Source organism: Oncorhynchus masou, chromosome 27 (assembly GCF_036934945.1).
Source record: "Oncorhynchus masou masou isolate Uvic2021 chromosome 27, UVic_Omas_1.1, whole genome shotgun sequence".
Taxonomy (NCBI): domain Eukaryota; kingdom Metazoa; phylum Chordata; class Actinopteri; order Salmoniformes; family Salmonidae; genus Oncorhynchus; species Oncorhynchus masou.
In genome coordinates, this window is record NC_088238.1 from 23,891,192 (window position 1) to 23,917,843 (window position 26,652).

At 49.3% G+C, this 26,652-nt stretch overlaps 1 protein-coding gene across 1 annotated transcript in view; it reads left to right on the forward strand.

Annotated features, from left to right (window-relative positions):
* LOC135515845 (N-acetylglucosamine-1-phosphotransferase subunits alpha/beta-like) overlaps positions 1-26,652 on the forward strand; it is a 33,892-nt gene that overhangs the window by 4,407 nt on the left and 2,833 nt on the right. The window contains exons 8-20 of the mRNA XM_064939632.1: positions 2,735-2,896; positions 3,198-3,377; positions 3,528-3,698; positions 3,893-4,016; positions 4,142-4,339; positions 4,869-6,037; positions 6,280-6,479; positions 6,767-6,986; positions 7,187-7,300; positions 7,401-7,486; positions 7,650-7,748; positions 8,123-8,290; positions 26,418-26,508. Coding sequence (XP_064795704.1) covers positions 2,735-2,896; positions 3,198-3,377; positions 3,528-3,698; positions 3,893-4,016; positions 4,142-4,339; positions 4,869-6,037; positions 6,280-6,479; positions 6,767-6,986; positions 7,187-7,300; positions 7,401-7,486; positions 7,650-7,748; positions 8,123-8,290; positions 26,418-26,508 — 2,982 coding nt within the window. The remainder of the gene's footprint in view (positions 1-2,734; positions 2,897-3,197; positions 3,378-3,527; positions 3,699-3,892; positions 4,017-4,141; positions 4,340-4,868; positions 6,038-6,279; positions 6,480-6,766; positions 6,987-7,186; positions 7,301-7,400; positions 7,487-7,649; positions 7,749-8,122; positions 8,291-26,417; positions 26,509-26,652) is intronic.

Sequence of the window (26,652 nt, forward strand, 5' to 3'; positions counted from 1 at the left end):
GTCTCACATAGACCTTTCTACAGCCATCACAGGTGAGGTAGCCTTTATAAGCAGAGTGTATGGGGATAGGAGGTTCAGGAAGGCTGGGTGGGTGGGAGGTCCATCCGTCTCTCAGTAGCACAATGCAAGGATCCAGTTTCAGTGGTCTTCCTGGTGCTGTCGGGCCGATTCTGTGAAGAGGGATGAGCATAATGCAGAGACTGTGGGGGAGAAAGGGATGGGCAGGGTGGTGGTGCTGAGAGATGGACAGTATTTATAGATGGTGTTAAACTGAGTGCGATGGTGATGAAAGCTACCCCATGACCCCCATCTGCTCACACTGTCACCTAGAAAATACTGCCCTCCGTTTGTCTGCTCCTCTAACTGGCATGTTGCCATCCACACGTGTTGTGTGTTATTAATTTATAGCTAACTTGTATAGGATAGCCTGTCGTTTATGTACTCGAGGTTAGAATGTGCAGCTAGTGTGTCTGTAGAGAATAGACTAAAATAGTCCATAAATCAAAGCGGTAAAGTACAGCTACATTCAAAGACATGATGGTCACACAGTCGTACTATTTTGGTGGGACATCCTTATATTTTTGTTTATGTGTATCCTTTTTAGGTCTTTCAGATTCTGTATTGAACAGAGATAATGACCGTGGGGAAAGATGGAGAGAGATTGCATCAAAGGGCAGTAGACTGGGCTCAAACCCTGTGCTGTTGTGGGAGACGTGTGCCAGGAGCTGCGGCATTATCGCTAGACCAGCCAGGCCACGGGGAATCCATAGACGCATCATTTCCCCGTTCACCTTACTGGCCTTCATCATTTGACTGGAATGAGCCCCTGGTTATATTGTAGGCCAGTTCTTCCCGACTGGCATCCTCCAAAATAATATATCATTTTTTAAATAATTTATTGTTGGACAGAAAATACTGTTAAAACACCAGGAAAGGAACTCCAAGTGTTTTTTAATTTGGGGAAACTTGTTCCCAAGTACGCTTAATAGAGACACGTGATCGTATACAAACGTAAGCAATGTTTATAATGATGTTTTAGTCAAATATTACATCTGTTTGGGCTCCTTACGGTCTATTTGCAGTCTACAAATGATTTGTAATTATGTTTTGGCCCGCCAGCCATCCTCCCAAGAACAAAATCAGCTGAATCTAGTTGATGATCCCTGCTGTAGAGTCTGAGACCCGGGGCGGTGATGGATCGATGATCGTATGACATTATGAAGCCTCCCTCCTCACTCAACACTACTGTGACGTCTTGCTCGGACTCTTTTTAGTTGTGTGACAATATTTACCATGTGTTCGTGCACATGGTAAAATATTTACTAGGCTCTGGTGTGTGTTAGACTCTTGTGACACACACAATATTTGGTTTGGCCTACCCAGATTAGGTATATTTAGGCTTCAGCTTTTTCCTTCCAGAACATGTGGTTCAAGGTTTTAGTGTATTTGTGGTTTGTACGTATACACCTTTGTCTCAACTGACTAATGACGTTTTTAAACAGTAATGAAATAGTTTAAAATGTCAGGAGTAGGAAAAACAGCTGATGTTTGGATCCTCTGGTCACTATTGACATTGGCTCATGATTACGGGTATGACATGACCTTAAATACATCAACTAAACGCCTGCGTCTTTTGATGGGCTGCTGACGGGCAGATGTGGACGAGAATGTTGATGTTACTGCCAATAGCCAATGCCTTTCCGAGTAAAGCTATATAAAGCCATGTTTACTATTGTTTTCGTGTTACCGTGACATGGAGGTGTGTGCGTGTGTTCGTGCACTTGTACAGACACATGGAGCTGTGTGTTAACAGCTCCTATAAAAGGGGCTAATAAAAATGGAAATGTGATCTCCAGTTGGCTGTCCCTGCCTCATCTTAGGGATTTATATAACAACAGGAACAGAGAAAAAGCATGTCAATGGCTGAGAGGGAGACATGCAGCAGCAAGGTGTTTGGGTTCTGGCTCAGTGGTTTGTGGGCTGCCTGGAAGGCTAGGGACTAAGGAGATGAGGGAGTCGGGATCGATGGTCATGAGAGGCAACGACTGAGATGACATGTGCACATGCAAGGGTACAGAGCCATGCCTTCCATTCCAACCCTGAGATCAATACCAGCTCCCCCACACAGAGATGACATCACAGAACTTTCCAAGACCCCCCCCCCCCCCCACACACGCACACTCCCTCACACTCACTCTCGTTCCCATATCCACACGGGCATGATATTGTTTAGTACCTCTTCAAGGGTGCAGTGGTTGGTGGCGACGAGTCCTCTGCTTGGACGTGGTCCATCCTTTAAACTGGCCACGGGTCAGAAGTTATAGGTCAACATCAAATTGCTTTGAACCCGGCTCACGTTCAGCCTAGTAGTCTGTGTATGCACCCGTCATGTGGTGGCTCTGTCATCTCTGTCACACGGAATTATTCACAGGGACAGGAGCGGTAACCAAAGTCACAATAATGGATTTTAGGCCCCGCGTCATATAACCTTTGACATGGCCACTACGTCTAAAGTGGTTCATAAAAATATATCTGGCTTGATGTCTGTTTGTCTTGTTGTGGAGGTTGTGTCCTTGGCTCCAAATAAAGGCTGTGTTATTTGCGTTGTTTTCTCATGGCGCTGCTATGCTGAGTAGCATCTGCTGTCTCTGTTGCCACACTGACATGTCAGTGTTTCTGTCTCACACTCTCTCTCTCTCTCCCTCTCTCTCTCTATATATATATATAAATATAGTTCCAGCTGTATACGGAGGCCAGTATCGCCCTGCTCCATCTGAACAGCCCTCAGGACTTTACTGACCTGACCCAGCAGGCCAAAAAGAACTTGACCCTGGATGGGAAAGAGCTGACCATCAGCGCTGCTTATCTTTTCTGGGACCTGACTGCCATCACACAGGTAAAACCTCACTGCCTCTGTCCCGTCACTCACTCTATATCAGGGAAGATCAACAGTGTATGTCAAGGTGAAGAGGAGCTCTAACTCTTGTTTAATGCAGTTGCACTGTTCATTCAGGGTGTAGTAGGTATCACTGAGTGAAACTAAACTGCTGGACTGAGAACTTCCATTGTTTTCTACCTACTCGACCGTGAGGATATAATACAATGACATGTAGTGCTAACATTTTGGATTGGTCTCTTTTCAGAGCATAGTAAAAGCATGTCTCAGACTGCTCTGCTCTCTGCTCTTCCCCCCCTAGTCCAAGCAGGACGAGGACGTCTCGGCCAGTCGCTTCGAGGACAACGAGGAACTGCGCTATTCGTTGCGCTCGGTGGAGAGACACGCCCCATGGGTGCGGCACATCTTCATCGTGACCAATGGGCAGATCCCCTCCTGGCTGAACCTGGACAACCCCCGCGTCACCGTGGTAACACACCAGGTACACCTGAGACCTACAGTACTACTCTCACAGATATGATTGTTGACAATAACAGAAAATAAGGGATGTTGTGACCGGAGCAGGAAGAATTCTGGGCCTGTAGTTAGGAAAAAAAATCCAAGTTGCCATATGATTGTCTCTCCTCTGTAGGATGTCTTCCAGAATCACACCCACCTGCCCACCTTCAGTTCCCCTGCTATTGAGACCCACATCCACCGAATCCCAGGCCTGTCTCAGAAGTTCATCTACCTCAATGACGACGTCATGTTCGGAAAGGACGTGTGGCCTGATGACTTCTTCAGTCACTCCAAAGGACAGAAGGTCCCGGTCTAGACTTCAAGTGTTACTAGATACACGGTCTTGAATTCAGCTCACTAGCTCAAGTTTGTGCTAATGTAGACTCATGATCATTTCATCTAAATATCTCGCTAGCATGAGATTGGGTTAGTTCTGCTATTTTGTCTAATATTGTCTTAACATCCCTACTGTACCTCGCCTGTCCTCTCTCCCTACAGGTGTACCTCACCTGGCCGGTCCCTAACTGTGCTGAAGGTTGTCCAGGCTCCTGGATCAAAGATGGCTACTGTGACAAGGCCTGTAACAACTCCGCCTGTGACTGGGATGGTGGCGACTGCCTGGGTGACAATCTCTCCTTATCCCTCCCTGTACCAGTCTGCCTCTTCTCCTTCTTCCCTTCTCTCCTCCGTCACAACTCGTCGTTCACTGAGCTTGATATTCTTCCTCTTCTCCATCCCACCACACAGGAGCTGGGGGCAACCGGTTTGGGACCGCTGTGGGCGGAGTGGGTAATCAGCCCTGGCAGTTTGCCGGAGGTCTAGGTGGCATCGGGGGCGTGTCCAGCTGTAACCAAGGCTGTGCCAACTCCTGGCTGGCAGACAAGTTCTGCGACCAGGCCTGCAACATGCTCTCCTGTGGCTTCGACGTGGGCGACTGTGGACAAGGTGAGTGTGATCTGAAGTAGGGCCAGGAGTTTTTCCTTAATCACCTGACCTCAAACTCTGTGCTTTATTTATAGCAAAGATATTGATGACTAACCCAAGATGCCTTATGTGCCGTTTCCAATGGGAGCAAATGAGCACAGTGGGCAGAACAAGCAAAGAGGTGGGCAGTGCCAAGCACGAGCCAGCCAGATCCTATTTGCTTGTTTTAACATGCATTTACATAGTTTTTGTGAGGGAATACCTATTCCTTGAAGTGCGCATGTACAATAACTCAATTCGCCCTTGCTCTCCTTTTAAACAACATAATAAAAAAAAACATTGGCACAGTGTCAAGTCTACAAAACTTATTGCAATTTGTTCGTAACAGATTCTACTTTTGTGAAGAGAAGACTCTAAGATCTAATGTTTCATTGATGAGAAAATGTGCAGAATGTCGGCCAAGTGTTTTTCCTGATCTGGTCACGTTAGCTCATCCAGTGAGGTGGAAGAGCAGTGATAATCATGCAGTGTGTGTGTGTGTGTGTTGTAGATCACTTTAACCAGCTCTACAGCGTCACCCTGCTGAAGAACAGGACCTTGTACACCCTACCGGTGGGTGAGACCAGGCCATACTTCCGCTTTGCAGGCGTGGCTCGCCGGGTGACCGAGGCCCAGGTCAGTGACAACCCGGCCGTGCGCCATACCTCGGTGACCAACAAGTGGAAGACGGTCCACCTGCTCCTCCACTCGGGCCACAATGCCTCGCTGGTCCACTACAACCTCACTGTCCAAGGGGATGACGACAAGGAGTTCTCCCTGACCTTCAGCGTGGCTGTGGACACCCGCCAGCTCCCCCAGCCCAACGTGTCCGACCCACTCCACCAAGACGGATCCAAAGAGGCCAAGCCCACCACCGCCACCGCAGAGCCTGAGGTCCCTTTCGAGGATGTCCCTCTGGAGAAACAAGGTCCCCGAGTCCTGAAGATGCCACCTGGGGAAAATGAGGTGATTGTGGAGGTGCCTGCGCTAAATGTGTCCCTGCTACCGGCGGCCTTGCAGAGTGAGCTTCAGAGGCTGCAAGGAAAGCTCCTGGTGGGTGACATCACTATGAAAGGTTATAACCTCACCAAGGCTATAATGCTAGGGCCGTACAAGGCTCTGGCCAATCGGGGCCCCAGGTTAACACCAGCTGACCAGATCAAACCCCAGGACAACCCTTTTAAAGACCTAGTAGGACATGTGGTGAGGAGAGAGGCAGACACACCACAGCTAGTGGAGGCTCACCCAGAAGAACAACACAATCCAGAAAGAATCGGAGCAGAGAAGACCAAAGAGCCAGCGGGAACCGAGGCACCAGAGGAGGTGCCCAAGTCGAGCACCGTTGGTGAGAAAGAGAAACAGAAAGCACAAAAGACTCCAGCAACCCCCATCCCAGTTCTAGTGGATGGGGAGTTTCCGAAAGCCGCTAAAGCCCAGGACACCATCCCCACAGAGAAACCTCCACCGTCCTCCAAGCTGCTGAGCACCCTGGTGGGCAGCATGTCCAAAGCCAAGGGCTCAGAGGGCCAATCGCAGCAGGCAGGGGCTGAGAAGGGACAGAAGGAAGGAGCAGAGGGCGCCCGGGGGGTTCCTGTGGGCAGGAAGCTGCACCACTACATCTCCTCAGATAGAGGCTTCCTGCCCTGGGAGAGACGGAAGTACTTCCAGGACCTGCTGGAGGTGAGCTGGGGTTGGGTTGTAATAATGGCACAAGGTCAGTCAGGAAAAATCCTGGCTCTTGAGATGAAGAACATAGAATCGAGAACAACCGTGCATTGGATTGAATCGCAAACACTACTCAGAAACTGTTTAACTTTTAATGTTCCAAATGTAAATGGGAATCTGAATGTTATCTGAATTTGATCAGAATGTTAATTGTGTGTTCTCTTATTGCGTTCTGGCTCTTTCTATGGCTGCTGTAGGAGGAGGAGCGTCTGGAGGGAGAGCTGGCGTACCAGGCAGACAGCGCCGCCGCTGGCCGGAAGCTGCAGGACACCTTCGCCGACTCCCTTCGCTACGTCAACAAGCTGCTCAACGGCCAGTTTGGCTTCACCTCCCGCAAGGTCCCCGCCCACATGCCCCACATGATCGACAGGCTCATCATGCAGGAGCTCCAGGACATGTGAGTAACAGGAAATGATGTCATATGGGAAATACTTGGTTAGTAATATACAAGACCGAAGTAGCTGTTGTGAGTGCTTGTCTAACAGGAGCACTCATTTGTTTACCTCGTTATAGTTCATTCGTTATTTATTTATTTTACTAGGTAAGTCCGTTAAGAACAAATTCTTATTTTCAATGACGGCCTAGGAACAGTGGGTTAACTGCCTTGTTCAGGGGCAGAACGACAGATTTTTACCTTATCAGCTCGGGGATTCGATGTTGCAAATGAATGTCTCCACCTTTCAGATTCCCACAGGCGTTTGACCTGACGTCGTCTCACCGCGTGCGTCACCCGGAGGACATGCAGTTTTCATTCTCCTACTTCTACTTCCTGATGTCGGCCCTGCAGCCGCTCAACGTCTCGCAGGTGTTCGACGAGATCGACACGGACCACTCCGGCATTCTGTCTGACCGCGAGATCCGAACGCTGGCCACTCGCATCCATGAGCTCCCCCTCAACCTACAGGTCAGTAGAGAAGTCTGGGTGTAGAAGATCAGGTCCCCGCGTGTCCATGTTGTCTCATCGAAGGCCAAAGTGATCATAGATCGGCATGTCTACTCTGAGACACTTTATGAATACCGACCTTGGTTTTACTCCTGTTTTAAAAGCTGATCTCAAACCAGTGGTACACTGAGGTTCATGTGTTAGCGTGTGGCGTGTTGCAGGATCTGACAGGTCTGGAGCAGCTGCTGATCAACTGTTCTAAGACTCTTCCCACCAACCTGACCCAGCTACATATCGTTAGCCCTACACAGGAGGCATACTACGAAGCCAGCATGGTGACTACTCTACACTGCCTCTGTGCTGTGGCCCAACCAACATTTGTAAGCTGTAGTTGACTTGAGGTGCAGAGACTGATTCATGTATTTGAATCCACAGCCTCCCGTCACTAAAGGTCTGGTGGTCCACTGTAAAGCCGTCACAGAGCGCATCCACAAGGCCTTCAAAGACCAGAACAAGTACAAGTAAGTCCTGTTCTAAAAAAATATTATTTAAAAAATCTGTCAAATGTGTGTAACAACAAATGAAAATGCTGTAAAAACATGTATTTTTGTCCTCTGAAGACGGGTGGTTGGGTCTATAAAAATAAAAAAAAGATTAAAAAAATGGAAACCTATCCTTTGACAGGTTTGAGATAATGGGCGAGGAGGAGATAGCCTTTAAGATGGTGCGGACCAACGTGTCCCATGTGGTGGGCCAGCTGGATGACATCAGGAAGAACCCCAGGTGAGGTTAGAGAGTTGGGCCAGTAACCGAAAGATCACTGGTTTGAACACCGAGTGGCTGAGGTGAAAGGTCTGTCCAGGGGCGCTGTACAATGGTGACCCTGGCCTTGACACCGCCCCCTACCGGTGTCTCGGGGAGTTGGGATATGAAATACACATTTCCATTACACACTTGTGTGGAACAGAACGAAGATGAGCCCCCCCCCTCCAATTTTTAGCATTACCTCTGTACTTTCTGTAGGTGTCCAGCCTAGTGCCTGCCTAATTAATATGTACTACTACTTCCTGTTTTATTGTTATGGTACCTTTTCATATGACCATTTGACCATGATGTTGTTGATTATGATATGACCACATCACTGTGTCTCCTCACAGGAAGTTCATATGTCTAAACGACAACATTGACCACAGCCATAAAGACGCAGGGACTGTTAAGGCGGTGCTGAGGGACTTCTATGAGTCCATGTTCCCCCTGACCTCCCAGTTCGAGCTGCCCAGAGAATACCGCAATCGCTTCCTCCACATGGGAGAGCTCCAGGAATGGTAGGACTGGGGTGGTTTGAGAGAGAGAGAGAGAGAGAGAGACTGGGGTGGTTTATACGAGAGAGAGAGAGAGAGACTGGGGTGGTTTATACGAGAGAGAGAGAGAGAGAGAGAGAGACTGGGGTGGTTTATACGAGAGAGAGAGACTGGGGTGGTTTATACGAGAGAGAGAGACTGGGGTGGTTTATACGAGAGAGAGAGACTGGGGTGGTTTATACGAGAGAGAGAGAGACTGGGGTGGTTTATACGAGAGAGAGAGAGAGGGGGGGTGGTTTATACGAGAGAGAGAGACTGGGGTGGTTTATACGAGAGAGAGAGACTGGGGTGGTTTATACGAGAGAGAGAGACTGGGGTGGTTTATACGAGAGAGAGAGACTGGGGTGGTTTATACGAGAGAGAGAGAGAGAGAGACTGGGGTGGTTTATACGAGAGAGAGAGAGAGAGACTGGGGTGGTTTATACGGGAGAGAGAGAGACTGGGGTGGTTTATACTGGGGTGGTTTATACGAGAGAGAGAGAGAGACTGGGGTGGTTTATACGAGAGAGAGAGACTGGGGTGGTTTATACGAGAGAGAGAGACTGGGGTGGTTTATACGAGAGAGAGACTGGGGTGGTTTATACGAGAGAGAGAGAGAGACTGGGGTGGTTTATACGAGAGAGAGAGACTGGGGTGGTTTATACGAGAGAGAGAGACTGGGGTGGTTTATACGAGAGAGAGAGACTGGGGTGGTTTATACGAGAGAGAGAGAGACTGGGGTGGTTTATACGAGAGAGAGAGAGAGGTTTATAGAGAGAGAGGGTGGTTTATACGAGAGAGAGAGAGAGAGACTGGGGTGGTTTATACGAGAGAGAGAGACGAGAGAGAGAGACTGGGGTGGTTTATACGAGAGAGAGAGAGAGACTGGGGTGGTTTATACGAGAGAGAGAGACTGGGGTGGTTTATACGAGAGAGAGAGAGACTGGGGTGGTTTATACGAGAGAGAGAGAGAGAGACTGGGGTGGTTTATACGAGAGAGAGAGAGACTGGGGTGGTTTATACGAGAGAGAGAGACTGGGGTGGTTTATACGAGAGAGAGAGAGACTGGGGTGGTTTATACGAGAGAGAGAGACTGGGGTGGTTTATACGAGAGAGAGAGAGACTGGGGTGGTTTATACGAGAGAGAGAGAGACTGGGGTGGTTTATACGAGAGAGAGAGACTGGGGTGGTTTATACGAGAGAGAGAGAGACTGGGGTGGTTTATACGAGAGAGAGAGACTGGGGTGGTTTATACGAGAGAGAGAGAGACTGGGGTGGTTTATACGAGAGAGAGAGAGAGACTGGGGTGGTTTATACGAGAGAGAGAGAGACTGGGGTGGTTTATACGAGAGAGAGAGAGACTGGGGTGGTTTATACTGAGAGAGAGAGAGACTGGGGTGGTTTATACGAGAGAGAGAGAGACTGGGGTGGTTTATACGAGAGAGAGAGAGACTGGGGTGGTTTATACGAGAGAGAGAGAGAGAGAGAGACTGGGGTGGTTTATACGAGAGAGAGAGAGACTGGGGTGGTTTATACGAGAGAGAGAGAGACTGGGGTGGTTTATACGAGAGAGAGAGAGACTGGGGTGGTTTATACGAGAGAGAGAGAGAGACTGGGGTGGTTTAGAGAGAGAGAGAGACTGGGGTGGTTTATACGAGAGAGAGAGAGACTGGGGTGGTTTATACGAGAGAGAGAGAGAGAGAGACTGGGGTGGTTTATACGAGAGAGAGAGAGACTGGGGTGGTTTATACGAGAGAGAGAGAGACTGGGGTGGTTTATACGAGAGAGAGAGAGACTGGGGTGGTTTATACGAGAGAGAGAGAGACTGGGGTGGTTTATACGAGAGAGAGAGACTGGGGTGGTTTATACGAGAGAGAGAGACTGGGGTGGTTTATACGAGAGATATAGTCTGGGGTGGTTTATACGAGAGAGAGAGACTGGGGTGGTTTATACGAGAGAGAGAGAGAGACTGGGGTGGTTTATACGAGAGAGAGAGACTGGGGTGGTTTATACGAGAGAGAGAGAGAGACTGGGGTGGTTTATACGAGAGAGAGAGAGAGACTGGGGTGGTTTATACGAGAGAGAGAGAGAGACTGGGGTGGTTTATACGAGAGAGAGAGAGACTGGGGTGGTTTATACGAGAGAGAGAGAGACTGGGGTGGTTTATACGAGAGAGAGAGAGAGAGAGAGAGACTGGGGTGGTTTATACGAGAGAGAGAGAGACTGGGGTGGTTTATACGAGAGAGAGAGAGAGACTGGGGTGGTTTATACGAGAGAGAGAGAGACTGGGGTGGTTTATACGAGAGAGAGAGACTGGGGTGGTTTATACGAGAGAGAGAGACTGGGGTGGTTTATACGAGAGAGAGACTGGGGTGGTTTATACGAGAGAGAGAGACTGGGGTGGTTTATACGAGAGAGAGAGACTGGGGTGGTTTATACGATGAGAGAGAGAGAGACTGGGGTGGTTTAGAGAGAGAGAGACTGGGGTGGTTTATACGAGAGAGAGAGAGAGACTGGGGTGGTTTATACGAGAGAGAGAGAGAGAGACTGGGGTGGTTTATACGAGAGAGAGAGAGACTGGGGTGGTTTATACGAGAGAGAGAGAGAGAGACTGGGGTGGTTTATACGAGAGAGAGAGAGACTGGGGTGGTTTATACGAGAGAGAGAGAGAGAGACTGGGGTGGTTTATACGAGAGAGAGAGACTGGGGTGGTTTATACGAGAGAGAGAGACTGGGGTGGTTTATACGAGAGAGAGAGACTGGGGTGGTTTATACGAGAGAGAGAGAGACTGGGGTGGTTTATACGAGAGAGAGAGAGGGTGGTTTATACTGAGGGACTGGGGTGGTTTATACGAGAGAGAGAGAGACTGGGGTGGTTTATACGAGAGAGAGAGAGACTGGGGTGGTTTATACGAGAGAGAGAGAGACTGGGGTGGGGTTTATACGAGAGAGAGAGAGAGAGAGACTTATACGAGAGAGAGAGAGAGAGATACTGGGGTGGTTTATACGAGAGAGAGAGAGAGACTGGGGTGGTTTATACGAGAGAGAGAGAGAGAGAGGGGTGGTTTATACGAGAGAGAGAGAGACTGGGGTGGTTTATACGAGAGAGAGAGAGAGAGACTGGGGTGGTTTATACGAGAGAGAGGGGTGGTTTATACTAGAGAGAGAGAGACTGGGGTGGTTTATACTAGAGAGAGAGAGAGAGACTGGGGTGGTTTATACTAGAGAGAGAGAGAGACTGGGGTGGTTTATACGAGAGAGAGAGAGACTGGGGTGGTTTATACGAGAGAGAGAGAGAGAGAGACTGGGGTGGTTTATACGAGAGAGAGAGAGACTGGGGTGGTTTATACGAGAGAGAGAGAGAGAGACTGGGGTGGTTTATACGAGAGAGAGAGAGGGGTGGTTTATGCGAGAGAGAGAGAGAGAGAGAGACTGGGGTGGTTTATACGAGAGAGAGAGAGAGACTGGGGTGGTTTATACGAGAGAGAGAGAGAGACTGGGGTGGTTTATACGAGAGAGAGAGAGAGAGAGAGAGAGAGACTGGGGTGGTTTATACGAGAGAGAGAGAGAGACTGGGGTGGTTTATACGAGAGAGAGAGAGAGAGGAGAGAGAGACTGGGGTGGTTTATACGAGAGAGAGAGAGAGAGAGAGAGACTGGGGTGGTTTATACGAGAGAGAGAGAGAGAGACTGGGGTGGTTTATACGAGAGAGAGAGAGAGAGACTGGGGTGGTTTATACTAGAGAGAGAGAGAGAGACTGGGGTGGTTTATACGAGAGAGAGAGAGAGACTGGGGTGGTTTATGCTAGAGAGAGAGAGAGACTGGGGTGGTTTATACGAGAGAGAGAGAGACTGGGGTGGTTTATACGAGAGAGAGAGAGAGGGGGTGGTTTATACGAGAGAGAGAGAGAGGGGTGGTTTATACGAGAGAGAGAGAGAGAGACTGGGGTGGTTTATACGAGAGAGAGAGAGAGAGACTGGGGTGGTTTATACGAGAGAGAGAGAGAGACTGGGGTGGTTTATACGAGAGAGAGAGAGAGAGAGAGAGACTGGGGTGGTTTATACGAGAGAGAGAGAGAGACTGGGGTGGTTTATACGAGAGAGAGAGAGAGACTGGGGTGGTTTATACGAGAGAGAGAGAGACTGGGGTGGTTTATACGAGAGAGAGAGATGAGAGAGAGAGGGGTGGGTTATACGGGAGAGAGAGAGAGACTGGGGTGGTTTATACGAGAGAGAGAGACTGGGGTGGTTTATACGAGAGAGAGAGAGAGAGAGACTGGGGTGGTTTATACGAGAGAGAGAGAGAGAGAGAGGGGTGGTTTATACGAGAGAGAGAGAGAGAGAGAGACTGGGGTGGTTTATACGAGAGAGAGAGAGAGAGACTGGGGTGGTTTATACGAGAGAGAGAGAGAGACTGGGGTGGTTTATACGAGAGAGAGAGAGGGAGAGAGACTGAGGTTTATACGAGATACGAGAGAGAGAGAGACTGGGGTGGTTTATACGAGAGAGAGAGAGAGAGAGACTGGGGTGGTTTATACGGGGTGGTTGGTTTATACGAGAGAGAGAGAGAGAGACTGGGGTGGTTTATACGAGAGAGAGAGAGAGAGACTGGGGTGGTTTATACGAGAGAGAGAGAGAGACTGGGGTGGTTTATACGAGAGAGAGAGAGAGAGACTGGGGTGGTTTATACGAGAGAGAGAGAGAGAGAGACTGGGGTGGTTTATACGAGAGAGAGAGAGAGAGAGGGGGTGGTTTATACGAGAGAGAGAGAGAGAGAGACTGGGGTGGTTTATACGAGAGAGAGAGAGAGAGAGAGAGGGGGTGGTTTATACGAGAGAGAGAGAGAGACTGGGGTGGTTTATACGAGAGAGAGAGAGACTGGGGTGGTTTATACGAGAGAGAGAGAGAGACTGGGGTGGTTTATACGAGAGAGAGAGAGAGAGAGAGACTGGGGTGGTTTATACGAGAGAGAGAGAGACTGGGGTGGTTTATACGAGAGAGAGAGAGAGAGAGAGAGACTGGGGTGGTTTATACGAGAGAGAGAGACTGGGGTGGTTTATACGAGAGAGAGAGGAGGACTGGGGTGGTTTATACGAGAGAGAGAGAGAGAGAGACTGGGGTGGTTTATACGAGAGAGAGAGAGAGAGAGACTGGGGTGGTTTATACGAGAGAGAGAGACTGGGGTGGTTTATACGAGAGAGAGAGAGAGAGAGACTGGGGTGGTTTATACGAGAGAGAGAGAGAGACTGGGGTGGTTTATACGAGAGAGAGAGAGACTGGGGTGGTTTATACGAGAGAGAGAGGGGAGAGAGAGAGGGGGGTGGTTTATACGAGAGAGAGAGAGAGAGAGAGAGACTGGGGTGGTTTATACGAGAGAGAGAGAGAGAGAGAGACTGGGGTGGTTTATACGAGAGAGAGAGAGAGACTGGGGTGGTTTATACGAGAGAGAGAGAGAGGGGGGTGGTTTATACGAGAGAGAGAGAGGGGTGGTTTATACGAGAGAGACTGGGGGGTGGTTTATACGAGAGAGAGAGAGACTGGGGTGGTTTATACGAGAGAGAGAGAGAGAGAGACTGGGGTGGTTTATACGAGAGAGAGAGAGAGGGGTGGTTTATACGAGAGAGAGAGAGACTGGGGTGGTTTATACGAGAGAGAGAGAGGGGTGGTTTAGACTGGGGTGGTTTATACGAGACTGGGAGAGAGAGAGAGAGACTGGGGTGGTTTATACGAGAGAGAGAGAGAGAGAGAGACTGGGGTGGTTTATACGAGAGAGAGAGAGAGAGAGACTGGGGTGGTTTATACGAGAGAGAGAGGGGTGGTTTATACGAGAGAGACTGGGGTGGTTTATACGAGAGAGAGAGAGAGAGACTGGGGTGGTTTATACGAGAGACTGGGGTGGTTTAGAGAGAGAGAGACTGGGGTGGTTTATACGAGAGAGAGAGAGAGAGACTGGGGTGGTTTATACGAGAGAGAGAGAGACTGGGGTGGTTTATACGAGAGAGAGAGGGGTGGTTTATAGAGAGAGACTGGGGTGGTTTATACGAGAGAGAGAGAGACTGGGGTGGTTTATACGAGAGAGAGAGAGAGAGGGGGGTGGTTTATACGAGAGAGAGAGAGAGGGGTGGTTTATACGAGAGAGAGAGAGAGACTGGGGTGGTTTATACGAGAGAGAGAGAGGGGTGGTTTATACTGGGGGGGGTGGTTTATACGAGAGAGAGGGGTGGTTTATACGAGAGAGAGAGAGACTGGGGTGGTTTATACGAGAGAGAGAGAGAGAGACTGGGGTGGTTTATACGAGAGAGAGAGACTGGGGTGGTTTATACGAGAGAGAGAGACTGGGGTGGTTTATACGAGAGAGAGAGAGAGAGAGAGAGAGAGACTGGGGTGGTTTATACGAGAGAGAGAGAGACTGGGGTGGTTTATACGAGAGAGAGAGAGAGAGAGAGACTGGGGTGGTTTATACGAGAGAGAGAGAGAGAGACTGGGGTGGTTTATACGAGAGAGAGAGAGAGACTGGGGTGGTTTATACGAGAGAGAGAGAGAGAGAGAGAGACTGGGGTGGTTTATACGAGAGAGAGAGAGAGGGGTGGTTTATACGAGAGAGAGAGAGACTGGGGTGGTTTATACGAGAGAGAGAGAGACTGGGGTGGTTTATACGAGAGAGAGAGAGAGACTGGGGTGGTTTATACGAGAGAGAGAGAGAGACTGGGGTGGTTTATACGAGAGAGAGAGAGAGAGAGACTGGGGTGGTTTATACGAGAGAGAGAGAGAGACTGGGGTGGTTTATACGAGAGAGAGAGAGAGACTGGGGTGGTTTATACGAGAGAGAGAGAGAGGGGTGGTTTAGAGAGAGAGAGACTGGGGTGGTTTATACGAGAGAGAGAGAGAGACGAGAGAGAGAGAGACTGGGGTGGTTTATACGAGAGAGAGAGAGAGACTGGGGTGGTTTATACGAGAGAGAGAGAGAGAGAGAGAGAGAGACTGGGGTGGTTTATACGAGAGAGAGGGGTGGTTTATACGAGAGAGAGAGAGACTGGGGTGGTTTATGCTAGAGAGAGAGAGAGACTGGGGTGGTTTATACGAGAGAGAGAGAGACTGGGGTGGTTTATACGAGAGAGAGAGAGAGAGACTGGGGTGGTTTATACGAGAGAGAGAGAGAGAGAGAGAGACTGGGGTGGTTTATACGAGAGAGAGAGGGGTGGTTTATACGAGAGAGAGAGGTTTATACGAGAGAGAGAGAGAGACTGGGGTGGTTTATACGAGAGAGAGAGAGAGACTGGGGTGGTTTATACGAGAGAGAGAGAGAGAGACTGGGGTGGTTTATACGAGAGAGAGAGAGAGACTGGGGTGGTTTATACGAGAGAGAGAGAGAGACTGGGGTGGTTTATACGAGAGAGAGAGAGAGACTGGGGTGGTTTATACGAGAGAGAGAGAGAGAGACTGGGGTGGTTTATACGAGAGAGAGAGAGAGAGAGAGAGAGAGACTGGGGTGGTTTATACGAGAGAGAGAGAGAGGGGTGGTTTATAAGAGAGAGAGAGAGACTGGGGTGGTTTATACGAGAGAGAGAGAGAGAGACTGGGGTGGTTTATACGAGAGAGAGAGAGACTGGGGTGGTTTATACGAGAGAGAGAGAGAGAGACTGGGGTGGTTTATACGAGAGAGAGAGAGACTGGGGTGGTTTATACGAGAGAGAGAGAGAGAGACTGGGGTGGTTTATACGAGAGAGAGAGAGAGAGAGAGACTGGGGTGGTTTATACGAGAGGAGAGAGACTGGGGTGGTTTATACGAGAGAGAGAGAGAGAGAGAGAGAGACTGGGGTGGTTTATATACGAGAGAGAGAGATACGAGAGAGAGAGAGACTGGGGTGGTTTATACGAGAGAGAGAGACTGGGGTGGTTTATACGAGAGAGAGAGAGACTGGGGTGGTTTATACGAGAGAGAGAGAGGGTGGTTTATACGAGAGAGAGAGAGAGACTGGGGTGGTTTATACGAGAGAGAGAGAGAGGGGTGGTTTATACGAGAGAGACTGGGGTGGTTTATACGAGAGAGAGAGAGAGAGAGACTGGGGTGGTTTATACGAGAGAGAGAGAGAGACTGGGGTGGTTTATACGAGAGAGAGAGAGAGAGACTGGGGTGGTTTATACGAGAGAGGTTTATACGAGATACGAGAGAGAGAGACTGGGGTGGTTTATACGAGAGAGAGAGAGAGAGAGACTGGGGTGGTTTATACGAGAGAGAGAGAGAGACTGGGGTGGTTTATACGAGAGAGAGAGAGAGACTGGGGTGGTTTATACGAGAGAGAGAGAGACTGGGGTGGTTTATACGAGAGAGAGAGAGAGACTGGGGTGGTTTATACGAGAGAGAGAGAGAGACTGGGGTGGTTTATACGAGAGAGAGAGAGAGAGACTGGGGTGGTTTATACGAGAGAGAGAGAGAGACTGGGGTGGTTTATACGAGAGAGAGACTGGGGTGGTTTATACGAGAGAGAGAGACTGGGGTGGTTTATACGAGAGAGAGAGAGGGAGACTGGGGTGGTTTATACGAGAGAGAGAGAGAGAGACTGGGGTGGTTTATACGAGAGAGAGAGAGAGAGACTGGGGTGGTTTATACGAGAGAGAGAGAGGAGAGAGAGAGACTGGGGTGGTTTATACGAGAGAGAGAGAGAGAGAGAGACTGGGGTGGTTTATACGAGAGAGAGAGAGAGAGAGACTGGGGTGGTTTATACGAGAGAGAGAGAGAGACTGGGGTGGTTTATACGAGAGAGAGAGAGAGAGACTGGGGTGGTTTATACGAGAGAGAGAGAGAGAGACTGGGGTGGTTTATACGAGAGAGAGAGAGAGAGACTGGGGTGGTTTATACGAGAGAGAGAGAGAGAGAGAGAGACTGGGGTGGTTTATACGAGAGAGAGAGAGAGACTGGGGTGGTTTATACGAGAGAGAGAGAGAGACTGGGGTGGTTTATACGAGAGAGAGAGAGAGAGAGACTGGGGTGGTTTATACGAGAGAGAGAGAGAGAGAGACTGGGGTGGTTTATACGAGAGAGAGAGAGAGAGAGAGAGAGAGACTGGGGTGGTTTATACGAGAGAGAGAGAGAGAGGGGTGGTTTTTATACGAGAGAGAGAGAGAGAGAGACTGGGGTGGTTTATACGAGAGAGAGAGAGACTGGGGTGGTTTATACGAGAGAGAGAGAGACTGGGGTGGTTTATACGAGAGAGAGAGAGACTGGGGTGGTTTATACGAGAGAGAGAGACTGGGGTGGTTTATACGAGAGAGAGAGAGAGACTGGGGTGGTTTATACGAGAGAGAGAGAGACTGGGGTGGTTTATACGAGAGAGAGAGAGAGGGGTGGTTTATACGAGAGAGAGAGAGAGAGAGAGACTGGGGTGGTTTATACGAGAGAGAGAGAGAGACTGGGGTGGTTTATACGAGAGAGAGAGAGAGAGAGACAGAGAGAGACTGGGGTGGTTTATACGAGAGAGAGAGAGAGGCTGGGGTGGTTTATACGAGAGAGAGAGAGAGAGACTGGGGTGGTTTATACGAGAGAGAGAGAGAGAGACTGGGGTGGTTTATACGAGAGAGAGAGAGACTGGGGTGGTTTATACTGGGGTGGTTTATACGAGAGAGAGAGAGAGAGAGAGAGAGAGAGGTTTATACGAGAGAGAGAGGGGTGGTTTATACGAGAGATACGAGAGAGAGAGACTGGGGTGGTTTATACGAGAGAGAGAGAGACTGGGGTGGTTTATACGAGAGAGAGAGAGACTGGGGTGGTTTATACGAGAGAGAGAGAGACTGGGGTGGTTTATAAGAGAGAGAGAGAGAGAGACTGGGGTGGTTTATACGAGAGAGAGAGAGAGAGACTGGGGTGGTTTATACGAGAGAGAGAGAGAGAGAGAGACTGGGGTGGTTTATACGAGAGAGAGAGAGAGAGAGAGAGACTGGGGTGGTTTATACGAGAGAGAGAGAGAGAGAGAGAGAGACTGGGGTGGTTTATACGAGAGAGAGAGAGAGAGAGAGAGACTGGGGTGGTTTATACGAGAGAGAGAGAGACTGGGGTGGTTTATACGAGAGAGAGAGAGAGACTGGGGTGGTTTATACGAGAGAGAGAGAGAGACTGGGGTGGTTTATACGAGAGAGAGAGAGAGACTGGGGTGGTTTATACGAGAGAGAGAGAGAGAGACTGGGGTGGTTTATACGAGAGAGAGAGAGAGAGACTGGGGTGGTTTATACGAGAGAGAGAGAGAGAGACTGGGGTGGTTTATACGAGAGAGAGAGAGAGAGACTGGGGTGGTTTATACGAGAGAGAGAGAGAGACTGGGGTGGTTTATACGAGAGAGAGAGAGAGAGAGACTGGGGTGGTTTATACGAGAGAGAGAGAGAGAGAGAGAGAGAGGGGGTGGTTTATACGAGAGAGAGGGGTGGTTTAGAGAGAGAGAGAGAGAGACTGGGGTGGTTTATACGAGAGAGAGAGAGAGAGAGACTGGGGTGGTTTATACGAGAGAGAGAGAGACTGGGGTGGTTTATACGAGAGAGAGAGAGAGAGACTGGGGTGGTTTATACGAGAGAGAGAGAGGGATACGAGAGAGAGAGAGAGAGAGAGAGAGACTGGGGTGGTTTATACGAGAGAGAGAGACTGGGGTGGTTTATACGAGAGAGAGAGAGAGAGAGACTGGGGTGGTTTATACGAGAGAGAGAGAGAGAGAGAGACTGGGGTGGTTTATAGAGAGAGAGAGAGAGAGAGAGAGACTGGGGTGGTTTATACGAGAGAGAGAGAGAGAGACTGGGGTGGTTTATACGAGAGAGAGAGAGAGAGAGACTGGGGTGGTTTATACGAGAGAGAGAGAGAGAGACTGGGGTGGTTTATACGAGAGAGAGAGAGAGACTGGGGTGGTTTATACGAGAGAGAGGGGTGGTTTATACGAGAGAGAGAGAGACTGGGGTGGTTTATACGAGAGAGAGAGAGAGAGAGAGAGAGAGAGACTGGGGTGGTTTATACGAGAGAGAGAGAGAGAGACTGGGGTGGTTTATACGAGAGAGAGAGAGAGAGACTGGGGTGGTTTATACGAGAGAGAGAGAGACTGAGTGGGGGTGGTTTATAGAGAGAGAGACTGGGGTGGTTTATAGAGAGAGAGAGACTGGGGTGGTTTATACGAGAGAGAGAGAGAGTGGGGTGGTTTATACGAGAGAGAGAGAGAGACTGGGGTGGTTTATAGAGAGAGAGAGAGAGAGACTGGGGTGGTTTATACGAGAGAGAGAGAGAGAGAGAGACTGGGGTGGTTTATACGAGAGAGAGAGAGACTGGGGTGGTTTATACGAGAGAGAGAGACTGGGGTGGTTTATACGAGAGAGAGAGAGAGAGAGAGAGAGAGAGACTGGGGTGGTTTATACGAGAGAGAGAGAGAGAGAGAGAGACTGGGGTGGTTTATACGAGAGTGGGGTTTTATACGAGAGAGAGGGGTGGTTTATACGAGAGAGAGAGACTGGGGTGGTTTATACGAGAGAGAGAGAGAGACTGGGGTGGTTTATACGAGAGAGAGAGAGAGAGACTGGGGTGGTTTATACGAGAGAGAGAGAGAGAGAGACTGTGGTTTATACGAGAGAGAGAGAGAGAGACTGGGGTGGTTTATACGAGAGAGAGAGAGAGAGAGACTGGGGTGGTTTATACGAGAGAGAGAGAGAGAGACTGGGGTGGTTTATACGAGAGAGAGAGAGAGAGACTGGGGTGGTTTATACGAGAGAGAGAGAGAGAGAGACTGGGGTGGTTTATACGAGAGAGAGAGAGAGAGACTGGGGTGGTTTATACGAGAGAGAGAGAGAGAGAGAGAGAGAGACTGGGGTGGTTTATACGAGAGAGAGAGAGAGAGAGAGAGAGAGAGACTGGGGTGGTTTATACGAGAGAGAGAGAGAGAGAGACTGGGTTTATACGAGAGGTTTATACGAGAGAGAGAGAGAGAGACTGGGGTGGTTTATACGAGAGAGAGAGAGAGAGACTGGGGTGGTTTATACGAGAGAGAGAGAGAGACTGGGGTGGTTTATACGAGAGAGAGAGGGGTGGGGTGGTTTATACGAGAGAGAGAGAGAGAGAGAGAGACTGGGGTGGTTTATACGAGAGAGAGAGAGAGACTGGGGTGGTTTATACGAGAGAGAGAGAGTGAGGTGGTTTATACGAGAGAGAGAGACTGGGGTGGTTTATACGAGAGAGAGAGAGAGAGAGAGAGACTGGGGTGGTTTGAGAGAGAGAGAGACTGGGGTGGTTTATACGAGAGAGACTGGGGTGGTTTATACGAGAGAGAGAGAGAGAGAGAGAGAGAGAGAGAGACTGGGGTGGTTTATACGAGAGAGAGAGAGAGACTGGGGTGGTTTATACGAGAGAGAGAGAGAGACTGGGGTGGTTTATACGAGAGACTGGGGTGGTTTATACGAGAGAGAGAGAGAGACTGGGGTGGTTTATACGAGAGAGAGAGAGAGACTGGGGTGGTTTATACGAGAGAGAGAGAGAGAGAGAGACTGGGGTGGTTTATACGAGAGAGAGAGAGAGAGAGACTGGGGTGGTTTATACGAGAGAGAGAGAGAGAGAGAGAGAGAGAGACTGGGGTGGTTTATACGAGAGAGAGAGAGAGAGACTGGGGTGGTTTATACGAGAGAGAGAGAGGGGTGGTTTATACGAGAGAGGGGTGGTTTATACGAGAGAGAGAGAGAGACTGGGGTGGTTTATACGAGAGAGAGAGAGACTGGGGTGGTTTATACGAGAGAGAGAGAGAGAGAGAGGTGGTTTATACGAGAGAGAGAGACTGGGGTGGTTTATACGAGAGAGAGAGAGAGACTGGGGTGGTTTATACGAGAGAGAGAGAGAGAGAGACTGGGGTGGTTTATACGAGAGAGAGAGAGACTGAGAGAGAGAGAGAGACTGGGGTGGTTTATACGAGAGAGAGAGAGAGAGACTGGGGTGGTTTATACGAGAGAGAGAGAGAGACTGGGGTGGTTTATACGAGAGAGAGAGAGAGAGAGACTGGGGTGGTTTATACGAGAGAGAGAGACTGGGGTGGTTTATACGAGAGAGAGAGAGAGAGACTGGGGTGGTTTATACGAGAGAGAGAGAGAGAGACTGGGGTGGTTTATACGAGAGAGAGAGAGAGACTGGGGTGGTTTATAGAGAGAGAGAGAGAGAGACTGGGGTGGTTTATACGAGAGAGAGGTGGTTTATACGAGAGAGAGAGAGACTGGGGTGGTTTATACGAGAGAGAGAGAGAGAGAGAGAGAGACTGGGGTGGTTTATACGAGAGAGAGAGAGAGACTGGGGTGGTTTATACGAGAGAGAGAGAGAGAGAGAGAGAGAGACTGGGGTGGTTTATACGAGAGAGAGAGAGAGAGACTGGGGTGGTTTATACGATAGAGAGAGAGAGAGAGAGACTGGGGTGGTTTATACGAGAGAGAGAGAGAGACTGGGGTGGTTTATACGAGAGAGAGAGAGAGAGAGGGGTGGTTTATACGGAGGTTTATATACGAGAGAGAGAGGGGTGGTTTATACGAGAGAGAGAGAGAGAGAGAGAGAGAGACTGGGGTGGTTTATACGAGAGAGAGAGAGAGAGAGAGACTGGGGTGGTTTATACGAGAGAGAGAGAGAGAGACTGGGGTGGTTTATACGAGAGAGAGAGAGAGAGAGACTGGGGTGGTTTATACGAGAGAGAGAGAGAGAGAGACTGGGGTGGTTTATACGAGAGAGAGAGAGAGAGAGACTGGGGTGGTTTATACGAGAGAGAGAGAGACTGGGGTGGTTTATACGAGAGAGAGAGAGAGACTGGGGTGGTTTATACGAGAGAGAGAGAGAGAGAGACTGGGGTGGTTTATACGAGAGAGAGAGAGAGAGATACGAGAGGGGTGGTTTATATACGAGAGAGAGAGAGAGAGACTGGGGTGGTTTATACGAGAGAGAGAGAGAGAGACTGGGGTGGTTTATACGGTGGGGTGGTTTATACGAGAGAGAGAGAGAGAGAGACTGGGGTGGTTTATACGAGAGAGAGAGGGGTGGTTTATACGAGGGTGGTTTATACGAGAGAGAGAGAGAGACTGGGGTGGTTTATACGAGAGAGAGAGAGAGAGACTGGGGTGGTTTATACGAGAGAGAGAGAGACTGGGGTGGTTTATACGAGAGAGAGAGAGAGAGACTGGGGTGGTTTATACGAGAGAGAGAGAGAGAGAGAGACTGGGGTGGTTTATACGAGAGAGAGAGAGAGAGAGAGGGGTGGTTTATACGAGAGAGAGAGAGAGAGAGACTGGGGTGGTTTATACGAGAGAGAGAGAGGGAGACTGGGGTGGTTTATACGAGAGAGAGAGAGAGAGAGAGAGGGGTGGTTTATACGAGAGAGAGAGAGACTGGGGTGGTTTATACGAGAGAGAGAGAGACTGGGGTGGTTTATACGAGAGAGAGAGACTGGGGTGGTTTATACGAGAGAGAGAGAGAGGTGGTTTATACGAGAGAGAGAGACTGGGGTGGTTTATACGAGAGAGAGAGAGAGAGAGAGACTGGGGTGGTTTATACGAGAGAGAGAGAGACTGGGGTGGTTTATACGAGAGAGAGAGAGAGACTGGGGTGGTTTATACGAGAGAGAGAGACTGGGGTGGTTTATACGAGAGACTGGGGGGTGGTTTATACGAGAGAGAGAGAGACTGGGGTGGTTTATACGAGAGAGAGAGGTGGTTTAGAGAGAGACTGGGGTGGTTTATACGAGAGAGAGAGAGAGAGAGACTGGGGTGGTTTATACGAGAGAGAGAGAGAGAGACTGGGGTGGTTTATACGAGAGAGAGACTGGGGTGGTTTATACGAGAGAGAGAGGACTGGGGTGGTTTATACGAGAGAGAGAGAGAGAGACTGGGGTGGTTTATACGAGAGAGAGAGAGAGACTGGGGTGGTTTATACGAGAGAGAGAGAGAGAGAGAGAGACTGGGGTGGTTTATACGAGAGAGAGAGGGGTGGTTTATACGAGAGAGAGAGGGGTGGTTTATACGAGAGAGAGAGAGAGACTGGGGTGGTTTATACGAGAGAGAGAGAGAGACTGGGGTGGTTTATACGAGAGAGAGAGAGAGAGACTGGGGTGGTTTATACGAGAGAGAGAGAGAGAGAGAGAGACTGGGGTGGTTTATACGAGAGAGAGAGAGAGAGAGACTGGGGTGGTTTATACGAGAGAGAGAGAGAGAGACTGGGGTGGTTTATACGAGAGAGAGAGAGAGACTGGGGTGGTTTATACGAGAGAGAGAGAGGGGTGGTTTATACGAGAGAGAGAGAGAGAGAGAGACTGGGGTGGTTTATACGAGAGAGAGAGAGAGAGACTGGGGTGGTTTATACTGAGAGAGAGAGAGACTGGGGTGGTTTATACGAGAGAGAGAGAGAGACTGGGGTGGTTTATAGAGAGAGACTGGGGGTGGTTTATACGAGAGAGAGAGAGAGAGACTGGGGTGGTTTATACGAGAGAGAGAGAGACTGGGGTGGTTTATACGAGAGAGAGAGAGAGAGAGACTGGGGTGGTTTATACGAGAGAGAGAGAGAGAGACTGGGGTGGTTTATACGAGAGAGAGAGAGAGAGACTGCTGTTGAATATACGAGAGAGAGAGAGAGAGAGACTGGGGTGGTTTATACGAGAGAGAGAGAGAGACTGGGGTGGTTTATACGAGAGAGAGAGAGAGACTGGGGTGGTTTATACGAGAGAGAGAGAGAGAGACTGGGGTGGTTTATACGAGAGAGAGAGAGAGAGACTGGGGTGGTTTACGAGAGAGAGAGAGAGAGAGACTGGGGTGGTTTATACGAGAGAGAGAGAGAGAGAGAGAGAGACTGGGGTGGTTTATACGAGAGAGAGAGAGAGAGAGAGACTGGGGTGGTTTATACGAGAGAGAGAGAGAGACTGGGGTGGTTTATACGAGAGAGAGAGAGAGAGAGACTGGGGTGGTTTATACGAGAGAGAGAGAGAGAGGGGTGGTTTATACTGGGGAGAGAGACTGGGGTGGTTTATACGAGAGAGAGAGAGAGAGAGACTGGGGTGGTTTATACGAGAGAGAGAGACTGGGGTGGTTTATACGAGAGAGAGAGAGAGACTGGGGTGGTTTATACGAGAGAGAGAGACTGGGGTGGTTTATACGAGAGAGAGAGAGAGAGAGACTGGGGTGGTTTATACGAGAGAGAGAGAGACTGGGGTGGTTTATACGAGAGAGAGAGGGGGGTGGTTTATACGAGAGAGAGAGAGAGAGACTGGGGTGGTTTATACGAGAGAGAGAGAGAGAGAGAGAGAGGGGTGGTTTATACGAGAGAGAGAGAGAGACTGGGGTGGTTTATACGAGAGAGAGACTGGGGTGGTTTATACGAGAGAGAGAGAGAGAGACTGGGGTGGTTTATACGAGAGAGAGAGAGAGACTGGGTGGTTTATACGAGAGAGAGAGAGACTGGGGGGTGGTTTATACGAGAGAGAGAGAGAGAGACTGGGGTGGTTTATACGAGAGAGAGAGAGAGACTGGGGTGGTTTATACGAGAGAGAGAGAGGGGTGGTTTATACGAGAGAGAGAGACTGGGGTGGTTTATACGAGAGAGAGAGAGAGGGGGGTGGTTTATACGAGAGAGAGAGAGAGACTGGGGTGGTTTATACGAGAGAGAGAGAGAGAGAGAGAGAGGTGGTTTATACTGGGGTGGTTTATACGAGAGAGAGAGAGGGGTGGTTTATACGAGAGAGAGAGAGAGACTGGGGTGGTTTATACGAGAGAGAGAGAGAGAGTGGGGTGGTTTATACGAGAGAGAGAGAGACTGGGGTGGTTTATACGAGAGAGAGAGACTGGGGTGGTTTATACGAGAGAGAGAGAGACTGGGGTGGTTTATACGAGAGAGAGAGAGAGAGGGGGGGTTTATACGAGAGAGAGAGAGACTGGGGTGGTTTATACGAGAGAGAGAGAGAGGGGTGGTTTATACGAGAGAGAGAGAGAGACTGGGGTGGTTTATACGAGAGAGAGAGAGACTGGGGTGGACTGGGGTGGTTTATACGAGAGAGAGAGAGAGAGAGACTGGGGTGGTTTATACGAGAGAGAGAGAGAGACTGGGGTGGTTTATACGAGAGAGAGAGAGAGACTGGGGTGGTTTAGAGAGAGAGAGGACTGGGGTGGTTTATACGAGAGAGAGAGAGAGAGAGACTGGGGTGGTTTATACGAGAGAGAGAGAGAGAGAGAGACTGGGGTGGTTTATACGAGAGAGAGAGAGAGAGAGAGAGAGAGAGAGAGACTGGGGTGGTTTATACGAGAGAGAGAGACTGGTAGGACTGGGGTGGTTTATACTAGAGTTGAAAGGATATATTGGAGTGTATCAGTTGAATATGTGATCTTCATTTAGTTACATTCTTTTTTCATTATAACATTAATTGGTGGCAGTGCAGAAGCACAATGTGCACACAGTACAAGATGCCTGTACAGATACTTTTGTCAATCGTAGTATCTCTCCTAAATGATAGATGGACAGATAAGTTATCTTACTGTATTAGTGCCATGTGAGACAGAGGTCTCTCCCCATTTCTCCAAGAGAAGAATGAAGGATCCTTGCTGTCAGCACCTCCGAGTGCAGGACTGCCGTAAATGATCGCTGGGAATCCAAGGGGGTTATAGTGGGATCCTGCTCTTATAGCGCCAGGCCTGAGCTGGAGGAATCTATCCAGATACCGAGACTTTAAAATTAGACTCGTATGAGCCACACACATGACACTCCAAGAGTCACAAGGGTGTTAGTGAAGTGACAGGCAGGTGGAAGCAGAGGTCCCCTGATGTCACATTGTCACCCCTTTACCCTGTCGTCCTCTCCCCTGGAACCACAGGCATTTCATAATGACCTTTAACCCTGTCACCCAAGCCTAAAATATTTCATAATTGAGACTGGACTCTGAATATGGTAGTTGTGACTTTCTGTTTTGTATTCATTGATACTTCCCAAAAACATTTCACCCTGTCAATCACCCAATCAATTGTCATACTGGAGACTAGGATCAGAATATGAGAGTGATAACTTTCAGAGAGTTATCTGCTTTGTCATGTGTTCATTGATGGCACAAAAATAGTTTGTTTATTTTTGCTGTCTTACTGTCTATATCTTACAGGCGAGTATATCGGGACAAGCTGAAGTTCTGGACCCACTGTGTATTGGTGACTCTGGTGATCTTTACTGTCGTCTCCTTCTTTGCCGAGCAGGTCAGTAGGACTTTACACTGCCATGTATATTTCTGCCTCGCTAATATAAACAGCACACTTGTTGCTTGTGATTTAGCACTTAGTTAGCTCCAGGGCTCAATAGAGGGAGCTCTACAGGGACACGTATCCCTCACTATCAGTTGA